We start from the raw sequence: 9,989 nt of genomic DNA on the forward strand, positions 1-9,989 counted from the left end.
TGAAGCCTTATCAGCAGCAGTAAAACGACAAGTTCCTGACCTTCGGCGGTTCGCTATCTAACATTTTATAGAGAGGTTTGTGCATGCAATATGACGGGAAACAGAATACATGTACTAAAGTAAAAGTTTCTGGATATCTTTAGCCTAAAGATATCCAGAAACTTTTTTTTTTTTTTCTTAGCACCTAAAGACTTTAGGTGCTAAAACACCAAACTGTTTTAACATGGCTACATCTTCTCACATTCAAGCAGCGGCAGAATGTTTGGGAGGGAGGCCAAGTGTGAGTCCTCGGAGCTCGCTTCTGGCGAGCTAGTGGCGGACGCACACACGAATGACCCCCCTGCCGACGCATCAGCGGCTGCTACAGCGCAGTCACTGGCCATCGTCACCGTGAAGAATTTTGTGAGCGGCACCATGGGCGGTGGTTGTGAAGCATTCGTGGGCTATCCCCTCGAGACTGTCAAGGCGCGTATGCAGACGCAACAAAACAATTCCAGAGCATTCACGGGGCCTTTCGACTGTCTGAAGAAGAGTCTACAGGACGGAGGCGTCGCATCTCTCTATCGTGGCGCGTCGCCGCAGATCTTCCGATCAGCCATGAGGTACTGAAATATTTATTCAGGTTCTTGAGCATGCTTTTCCTATTTTTTAAATGAACTTTTACTGTACCGCTGTAGCGCATCGATCATGTTTGGGCTCATGGGGCAGTACCGCTACTTTTACTCTAAAACGCTGTTCGACAACCCGGACTATGCGCTGATAGCTGCTGGAGTTTCGACGGGTTTTACTGAGGGAATGCTCTACACTCCTTTTGAAGTGATTAAAGTCAGGATGCAGACGCTATATGGAGGCACCAAGACTCGAATCAGCAACTGGCAGTGCGTTAGGGACGTGTATAGTCGAAATGGAGTGGGAGGACTCTATCGCGGCTTCTGGCCGACGGCAGGCCGCGAGATGTGGGGTAACGCCACGTATTTCATGGCGTACGAGACAACCAAGGATCTATTGCTCAATCGTTTTGTGCACAATGTACCTGGATTGTCGCCGGAAGCGGCGAATTTGCGCACGTATCAGTCCATCGCCTTCTCTGGAGGCTGCGCTGGCTTCATGTATTGGCTCGTGGTGTTCCCCGTAGATACGGTAAAGTCCGTCCTCCAGGCTGATCGTCTGGACAAGCCTCGCTTCAACGGCATAGCTGATTGTTGTCGACAACTCTATGCTGAAGGAGGACCCACGCGGTTCTACAGAGGAATCACACCGTCATTGCTGCGAGCATTCCCTGCAAACGCCGTCACCTTCGTCGCCTTCGAGAAGACTATGAGCTTTCTGAACCAACTTTTTTAACCAGATAATTCGCTATAGAATTTAAATTCAAAAATATAACGAGTTTTTTTTGTTGTTGCTTGAAACAAAACTCTAAAGTGCTGTTTTTAGTGTCGTTAAAACAGTACAATCTTCATCTTGCTGTCTTCCTTATTGAGTTGCGGGATGAAATAGAACTGCAGCAGGTCCACCATCTCAGTAGCTGTGTCGTTCAGCTCCAACACAGTGAGCTGCTTCTTGTCCTTCTCCATATCAAAGATCACGTGCGTCATGTGTTTCAGCGACAGCGCGTCCATCTCCAGCAGCTTCTTGACGCGAGCAGGTGTACCCACAGCAATTGGCGAGTAGCTACTCGCCAGCAGCTTCGCCTGTTCTTCCGGCTTTTTGTGCTTGGCGAAAAGCTTCAAAACGTTACACTTGAACGACTTCAAATGCCTATCACAAATATCACAAAACAATTAATACATACAAGTATGCTACTAAAATTCCATCCTGTTGCACTTACTTGATGACCTCAAGACATCGCAGCGCCGACGAGCACAGAATGAGGAAGTACGGACTCTTATCACGACGTTTTCCCTTGCCCAAAAAGTCTCGCTTGAACGACGGCATCAAGTGGTGGATGTAGGATGGCAACAGATCCAACCTGTGCTTGCCTACACCCTTTGGAGCCACAAAGTGCGACTCTAAAAGGCATTAATACAATTTAGCACGTTTCAACGTCGTTATAACCGCGTTAACTGCTTACCATTGAGTCCGTCCGCGAGCTCGAGCGACGTCATCTGGCCACCACGGTGCTTGATGTAGGCGTCGTTGACGATCTTAAAGTGATCCGCCTGCGTCATCTTGTGCAGCCCCTTGGCTCTAGGCATGGGGCGCTTTAATCCACAAATTCACATTAGCCACATTAACTACCACAGTTAATAATCAATTGCAATACGCACTTTGGTGTCGGTCTTCTGCTTCTTGGTGGCGTTCTCGTCGTCCTCGTCGTCCTCGTCGTCCTCGTCATCCATTAGGTCGTCCACCTCCTCGCGTTCACGCTTGATGCCTGAGCCGAGTTCAAGCTCCGCCTCCTCCTCGAACTCATCCTCGCTACCGGCGGACAGGACGCTCTCGTTGTCCGAGGCGTCGACGGCCTCCGCCGTCCAGTTCATTTCCAGTTCATCGTCGTTGCGAGTCGCCATGGTGGTGTCGAATTCCGGTGTGTCGTTTGGAACCAATGGTGCTGTTCATAGAACCTCCGTTTTGTGATAGTTTTAGATTATGTCTTGGATTTGTAAGTGGAAACAAGTTGAATTCACACCCCTATTTAAGAATACTTGATTAATTTAGCCATATGAAAATAGAGGTTTATATCATAACGATAGAGGATTGGTCATAGAGAGCTATCTTTCGTCGTCGAGCACATCTCGCAAACACTGTCCGTGTCATCGTTGACGAACGTGCAGGCAGAACACACCCACACGCGAGTTTCATGGCCGTTGGCCATCGCCAAAGCCATAGCTCGGTCCCCGCTGGTATCTGGAGCTTTATCAAGTTTCACAATTTGACTGATAGTCGACGAATGCGAAAGGAAAACCGAGTCTGCGAACCCCACTTCACGCTCCTGGCTTTCTTCCATCACAAGATCATCCGCATTGTCTTCCGATAACCGCATGAAGACAGCGTCGCCAGCTTTGATCCTACCAAGTATTACATTAAAAGTCAGAGGTACTTCAACAACCTATACCTTGATGAATAAATTACGTACCCGCATTGTTTGAGTGTGCGATGATCTTCTAGCAACTTTCCTTTATAGTAAAGTCGCTGTCGTATGGGCAACGCATCGATCTCCGCATAAATCTTCGCCTTGAGCATATAAACTGTATCGGTAGCACTAGCTGCAACAGGCCAAGTACACACTGCACCTGGTCGGATACGTCGCGACCGCCGTCGACCCGAAGTATTAGCGTCCGAAGTCAAGTTCTCGGTCGTCGGAACTGCCTGGTCATCACTCAGTTGCTGGACGTTAACCACGCGGTTCGAGAAGTTCTCAAGCTCATTCCTGTGTCTTCGGTTGGAATTTTCTTGACATTCCGCGCAGATAACGCCCTCGTTGTTCTCGTCTTGACATACCAAAGGCACGACACCATCAGGACAACCTTCACAACTGATAACCTTCTCGTTTCCATACTGGAGCGAAGCTAGTGAGCATTGTCGCCACACCACAAAAGCTTCCTCTTCTCCCGAATCCACTATGATAGTCTTAAGAAGACCATAGAAAAATGGCATCTCCGGGTCACCGTAACGTTCAACAAGTGCCTGCATTTCGTCCATCGTCACCAGCTCCACTCCACTTCTAATGAACTTGCATCGACGACTTGACCCTGTTGTGCTGCTAACAATCCAGGCGGTAGTACTAATTTCTGGTGCGAACACAGCAAAGACGACAGCGTTAATGGATCCGGCGATTCTTCTTCCACGTTGCGAATGTACTCCCTCCACTGCGCAAGCCAGCGACGAGATACCAGAAACATTCGTCGTGGAAGTCTCGCTGCGTCTCGTTTAGTCCATGACGAAGCCTTTTCCAGTCCACTACCACGATGTGCGGCCGGAAGCTCAAAGATGTCGACAAGCCGGATAGATTCTCCTCGAGGTTTTCGTCGATACAAATTATCTAAAGCAGACACTGAAAGAATTTCATCACGTGCGTCACGCTCCACTTGAATACACTCCTTGCTCGCCATGTCATCAACCTGACATTGTGGGCACGTCTCGGTTGCAGACTCGGCGTATTCAGCACGATACGGGAATTTGGCGCTGAAATGCGACCATGTTTCTGCTGATACAGGTCGATACGTTCGCTTTTCAAGCGTAAGATTACCATGGACGCACGTAATGTCCTCGTTTATGGGCTTTTGCCACACACCCAGCCCATTGTCCCCCACATTATCACCACCATCCTTGAAAAACCCATTGATGTCCTGGGATGTCAGTGATCTCCTCCCTTTCTTGCTTTTTGAAGCTGCGTGCGAGAGCTCCTTGTGCAACATTTGCAGGTGAGTCTTGTAGCTGTTTATCCATGCCCGACTCATAAAGTAAGCACCTCCCGATGCCACAACAGCCGCCACACTAGCAGGAGAGCCTCTCAACAGCGCGAGTTCCTTGTCCACTTCTTTCAAGCGATCCACGTCATTCAAGAGTTTGTTACGGAATTCTTTCTCACACGCCGCGCAACGATATGTAGGTGCTTCAAACGCTCTCATCGGCGTGAATGTACCCATCGATTTATCAGATTCTTGACCACAGTTTTCGCGTAAATATGTAAATAACTTCGCCGATATTCGCTTCAGTCTCGGCGCATTCTCGGGAGCAAAGCGAAGAATCGGTTGATGTGCGCCAGTGTCAAGTCCACTGGAGTGAGCGCAGCAATAGCGTGATACATTCACCGCTTTCGTAAAGGGTATGTCTTCGTCGTTTAGCTTCATAGCCCCAATTGCGTCAACTTCGACTTCTACATCAGGAGGTGACGCTGATGGAGGCGTCTCTTGAACAATTTCCACATCATCGTAATGCGTTGCGTTCAACTTCTCGTCCCCCGAACATTCACTTTCTCCCACAGTGTTGACTTCAGGTGCATCGACGATAACACAATCATCATCTTCAGTCCGATCATTCGACTGCTCCTCTGCGTTCGGGATGGCGAACTTGGACTCCTCTTTTTCGTGCGGAGACGTCGACTTCTTCTTAGCAGAGCTATCATTCTCCTCGCCTGTAACCCAGCGACGCAGCCATTCAGTATCCACCCAGTAGAAATGCGCAGCAGACGTATCCGGATATGGTTGACTTTTCTCGAAAAAGCGCTTGTACGCCTCAAGCCTCTTCCGGATGCGTGCTTCCATTCCACTCACTTTGCTGGCGTACTCTATAACTTTGGCATTAAATGCAACATTAAGCGCCTCCACCTTGCTTCGACAGACTGCAGAAGGTTCCGGCATCACGTTTACATAGCCATTTCGCGTTGAACGCGCGTTTCCAGCGCTGCTATTCTCATCTCGAACGTAAAGAAGCATATAGATATCACGAGAGCGAATTTTCTTACCGGACGCGCGCTCTTTCGCCGCGTCGGACTTGGTCATATCGGTCACGGCTGCATCGTCAAATTCAAACCAGTCCACTGCAGATTCATCTTCTTGTTGCCCACTAACTCTCCCTGGTTTAGAATATGCCACGGATGCTGTGTAGTGCCCTACGTGCGCACTTTTTCCACGGTGATTTAGATAACCCTGTAACCGGTAGATCACATCGCCAGACCCATTAAACGCCTCGGCATGGCCACTTCGACGCAGCAACTCGGTCATATTTAGCGTCTCGTTAATTTCAATGACGTCCTGCATCGCATCGAAACGTTAGTTTACGCAACCTTTACTTCAAATCTCCCGAAGATATACAACGCACCGTCAGCTTCTTCTTCCGTCCAGCATTAGCATCGTAGACGAATCTCATTAGCTGCACCATTAGCGTTGGCGGCAATGACTGCGGTTTCAGCTCAAGGTAACGTTCAGCACACTGTTTGGTATCGCAATGCTCGCAGAAATATTTGTTCTCTCCTTCCAGCACCTCCGCCGACAGGTACGATCCAATACAGTCCTCCACAGTCTTATGGCCCTTGATGTTCAATGAAATCTCGTAATACGACGACAGTCGCATGGACTTGTTCTTGCACTTTAAGCACTTGGTCACATAGCTCATCTGTCCCTGGAAGATCCGGTCCACCAAGTCCCAATGTCTCGAAAACCGAGACTGACCAAAAATCGTGCGTAAATGTGCCAACAACAACTTGCTAAATTCCTGAAACATTAAAAAAAAAATATATGGTAAGTAAAATAAAAACACACCAAAAAAACTATTTTACCTGTGCATCTTGCTGCATGACATTGTTGAGTGACAATGTGGACGCAAATTCCGTTGGGTCATAGTAACTTTCATTGCCCAATTGCATCTGAGCGAATAGTTTCTGCAGCGCACGCATCTGCTGCGTCTGCTCCTTATCCACAAGCTGTTCCTTGGGTTCCCACTCGTACACGGCCTGGCGGAAGGGCAGGTTGACGAATAGGCACTGTAACATGCTGTTCAGGTAGCACGTAGCGCCGAGATTACGCAAGCCGCAGGGCATGGGATCGCCATGTTTACTCGACACGCGTTCGCGCTCGCGAGGGTCGTCGCCAAACACGCGCCGGACGAGTTTCGAGCCCTGCCACACGCCCTTCTGACGCTCCCCAAGTCCGTAGAGGCAGTTGGGGTTGTCCACACAGTTGCGCAACACATTCGCATTCTTGCCGCGCTTGCGGTGGTGGTCCGAGAAGCGGCAGGGAGGCGTCTGTAGCAGATACGGGTCAGTCAGCCGAGAGTCTCGAGGCTCGGCCTCGCGCTTCCGCTTGCTGGGTGGCATTCTGCTCTCAAATACTTCGAAGTACTGAAGACGGAGGGGGCATTGTCGGAAAGTGATTGGAGGAAATAAAAGGTTGGGCGCTTTTCTAACTTGAAAAAGCAACAATTCACAAATACAGACAATTCATTCCCCGTGTTCATGTTAACGAACATTATTTTTTTTAACACGATATATCTCTAACACCAGGCAGGCTTTCCGGAGGTCTGCACCATGGAAGATTCCTATTGGTCAATAGCCAAAAATGAAATTGAATCAAGCCATTTCACGCAATTAACTACGAGTCTTCTAAGTACGATAATCTTTTTTTTTTTTTTTTTACTGGCCGTAACTTGAAAACTACGTGTATTCCAAGATTCCATTATTCTTAGAATATTGTCGTCTATATGTACACAACGATGCTCAACTATGTTTAAGATAATGAGAGTTACAAATAGCTGATAGCGCGCGTGTTTGTTGCAGAAGTGGGATGCTTTTTGCAGCATTTTATCCAGATGCCGTTGCGGTCATGCGCTGCCAGACTGCCAGACTGCCAGATTCACAGATGCCTTTTCGGAGTACAAAACTCGTGTTACGGAGCAAACCCGAACGAGCGAACTGCTTATTGCGTAGACACGTGGTATTTTTTGCGAAGGTATAGTTACGAACAAGCGGCTTTGGCTCGCAATTCACAGCAACAGTGCTAGAGGCCAGTCAGAGAAGTCAACCGCATTACAAAATAGTTTGTGAGCGCGTCCGATGATGGACTCTCGCAAACGACAGTCATTGGGCAGTTGGGTGCTAATTTTTAGACAAACCAGTTTTTTTTTTTCGACTTGTCACTTTGTATCAACTACTTTTTGTGATTTAGATTGCATAAGTAGCTAGCCGATAAGTAGTTGAAAATGTAACCGAGCCACAAAATTAATACTCAACTAGTGGAGCCGAAGTGACTGCTTGAAATACAAAATATAACGTGACCTAGTGTACTACCTTTTATTTCTGACCAATGCCTCCTTGATAGGGCTCGCGTAAAAGCCCACACAGGCTGTTACAAACACTTGGTGTTACAGCCAAGACAGGGGTACGCCAGTTATTATCATTAGTACGGCGTATTTATGTTGTCGGCACACAATTATACAGTAGTCGTATTGTGATATTGTTCTTATAGTCTAGCGAGCAAGGTATTCCGACGAGATTGCCAGGAAGTCATCAACTGAAACGATCATTATTGCGAGTATTACAACTAGCTCTTGCACTCAATGAGTAAAGCACTTGTACACGCCGTCAGAACGGTAAGTGATTAAGCCTCCGATACCGGGGTGATGCTCGTCCAAATTGCACCAACTGAGTCGAGCTCCTTGGCGCTGTATCCGACAAACCCGCCTAGCTGGTATCCAGCAGGAGCGGTGTCCACGCCAATATTTTCAGTGGGGTTGCCGCCAGAAATTGTATTGCCCTCAGTGGTGTTGAAACGGATGTACTTGATGCGAGTATGGCTGTCTTTCTCTCCCCAGTGTGCCTCGATGGCATTAATGTACTCACCTGCACCCAGCGTGAGTGTGTTCTTGTCGCCTCCGCGTCCACCGTGATACAAATTGACCTTCTGGCCGGATGTATCCGTGATATCGAGGCCAACGCCGTTGACACGCTCACCAGAGCGGATCGTGATGGCTTGCACGGTTTGTCCGGGACCAACCAACTCCAGGTCAGAGTACTTGTTGCCATGGGGACCGCCAAATGTTTCGCTTAGTTGGACGCCGTTTTTAAGCGCGGCAGCGTTACCCACCGTTAGCGCCGTTGTTGCGAGAACCTGAAGAAGGAATTTCATCGTGACAGATCGTGTGACTGAATGAAGGAATATTTTGGAATGACTTGAGTCCTCGCACGTGAAGCTTCAGCGAAGTACTTAGTACCATATATCCCTCCAGATCTATTTTATGTGTCGTGTAGAGCCTGTAGAGGCTGCCCAGGCCGGAGTTATTCCTTCAATGTATTAAAGAGATTCCAGCAGGTATGGAAGACAAAGATAACATACATTCAAGTGTCAACAAGATATACGATTTCCATCAGGATTCAAGTCAGGATTAGTCGAGGGTGACGTCGCGTGTCGTCAAATCCTAATATTGTCACTCAGTTTTGTATGGAGGCTATTCCGTCGTTGTCTGCATTTTCAAGTTCTATGTACAGATATATATAAGGAGCCGTAAGGGTAGATCAAGGATAGGTTTCCCGTCGAATTCACCTCGATATTACCGTTTAAAACAGCATTTTTTTAATTTCTTTTTTTGCCTTGATTTTATGCTGGATGGGTGCTACCGATGTTATACGAATATGAACAGAAAAGATGCTTTCGTCGGACGAGGATTTTGAAAGTTAACTTCCGACGAATGGTATGAATCTTCCGAGCTGGACGGAATTTCGTCTCTCCAAGCTGGTGTCGCTCTGATCCATATTCGCTGAGGCTCTCGTATAACGCAATTTTGTATTACAGCAATGCCCAAGATTTTGATCCACGAATCATAGCACACGTTTACATCAACAGCGATGATAAGAGTCATGTGAAGCAGGTACGTATGATTAGCTGCTGTACATAATTACATGTGACGGTACGGGACGGATCCGCACGGCCGTCAAGCGCGAGACTTTGTACTTCAGTTTCAAATACCCCAAGTACAGGCGTCAACGAGCGCCGAGTCTGACGTAAACCCAATTCATGCGCCCACTCAAAAATGTTGACGGGGTAAATTCTGCTCATGGGTGAATCTCAGCTTGAAAAATAATACCAAGATGTAAACTATGATGAATGGCTCATTCGATGGCCCCTGTCATTGAATGAACATACAATGTCGCTAGCCGGCAAGTGCAATCGACAACAGCGAAAACTACCTTTATGTTATTATGATTGTTTAACCGTTCGCATTCAATAAATCGTGCATTGAAGAAGATGTTGATTGGGGCTGTCGACAGACTGGATTTTTTTTAGTTTCTTATTGTGGTTATGGCAAGGCGAATGGCGCAGTGCATTCACGGGAGTCCTAGAAGAGAGCATCTCCTAGAGACAATTCCGCCAAACCATTCCCAATTGTACTTGTATTATGTATGTTAGTGCATTTGTTCCTTATGGTCAGGATTGGTATTACAACAGGGAATTATAGGATTATTTTTGGGGCAAAGCCCCCCTATAATGAAGCATACACTTTGTACTCTCTTTAAGTACAACAACTACTCTTTTTACAGACATTTTTTAACGGTA

General features: G+C 47.5%; 5 protein-coding genes across 5 annotated transcripts; 1 reads left to right on the top strand and 4 right to left on the bottom strand.

Moving 5' to 3' along the window:
- Nucleotides 1–222: 222 nt before the first annotated feature.
- Nucleotides 223–1,419, top strand: PPTG_01071 (hypothetical protein). Its single transcript, XM_008892670.1, has 2 exons — nt 223–602; nt 678–1,419. Exons 1-2 carry the CDS (start codon nt 259–261, stop codon nt 1,342–1,344), a joined length of 1,011 nt encoding a protein of 336 aa, XP_008890918.1. The 5' UTR covers nt 223–258; the 3' UTR covers nt 1,345–1,419.
- Nucleotides 1,344–2,575, bottom strand: PPTG_01072 (hypothetical protein). The gene is made up of 4 exons (XM_008892671.1): nt 2,268–2,575; nt 2,072–2,201; nt 1,829–2,009; nt 1,344–1,758 (listed from the first exon to the last, which is right to left on the bottom strand). Exons 1-4 carry the CDS (start codon nt 2,508–2,510, stop codon nt 1,440–1,442), a joined length of 873 nt encoding a protein of 290 aa, XP_008890919.1. The 5' UTR covers nt 2,511–2,575; the 3' UTR covers nt 1,344–1,439.
- Nucleotides 2,576–2,701: 126 nt separating this feature from the next.
- On the bottom strand, nt 2,702–3,642 carry PPTG_01073 (hypothetical protein; the record flags this gene model as incomplete). The annotated part of the gene is made up of 2 exons (XM_008892672.1): nt 2,702–3,008; nt 3,077–3,642. 2 exons carry the CDS (start codon nt 3,640–3,642, stop codon nt 2,702–2,704), a joined length of 873 nt encoding a protein of 290 aa, XP_008890920.1.
- A 2-nt stretch (nt 3,643–3,644) lies between these two features.
- Nucleotides 3,645–6,757, bottom strand: PPTG_01074 (hypothetical protein; the record flags this gene model as incomplete). Its single annotated transcript, XM_008892673.1, has 3 exons — nt 3,645–5,696; nt 5,764–6,156; nt 6,221–6,757. The coding sequence occupies 3 exons, from the start codon at nt 6,755–6,757 to the stop codon at nt 3,645–3,647; spliced, it is 2,982 nt and encodes a 993-aa protein (XP_008890921.1).
- Nucleotides 6,758–8,036: 1,279 nt separating this feature from the next.
- Nucleotides 8,037–8,564, bottom strand: PPTG_01075 (hypothetical protein; the record flags this gene model as incomplete). Its single annotated transcript, XM_008892674.1, has 1 exon — nt 8,037–8,564. One exon carries the CDS (start codon nt 8,562–8,564, stop codon nt 8,037–8,039), a length of 528 nt encoding a protein of 175 aa, XP_008890922.1.
- Nucleotides 8,565–9,989: the final 1,425 nt, after the last annotated feature.

Source organism: Phytophthora parasitica, assembly GCF_000247585.1.
Source record: "Phytophthora parasitica INRA-310 unplaced genomic scaffold supercont2.1, whole genome shotgun sequence".
NCBI classification, from domain to species: domain Eukaryota; phylum Oomycota; class Peronosporomycetes; order Peronosporales; family Peronosporaceae; genus Phytophthora; species Phytophthora nicotianae.

Excerpts from the sequence above, each read along its gene's own strand:
- PPTG_01072 (XM_008892671.1), bottom strand. The coding sequence starts at position 2,510 with ATGGCGACTCGCAACGACGATGAACTGGAAATGAACTGGACGGCGGAG. Across the intron at positions 2,202-2,267 it reads AGCAGAAGACCGACACCAAA|CGCCCCATGCCTAGAGCCAA; the intron begins GTGCGTATTGCA and ends TGTGGATTAAAG. Across the intron at positions 1,759-1,828 it reads CGATGTCTTGAGGTCATCAA|GCATTTGAAGTCGTTCAAGT; the intron begins GTAAGTGCAACA and ends TATTTGTGATAG.
- PPTG_01071 (XM_008892670.1), top strand. The coding sequence starts at position 259 with ATGTTTGGGAGGGAGGCCAAGTGTGAGTCCTCGGAGCTCGCTTCTGGC. Across the intron at positions 603-677 it reads ATCTTCCGATCAGCCATGAG|CGCATCGATCATGTTTGGGC; the intron begins GTACTGAAATAT and ends GTACCGCTGTAG.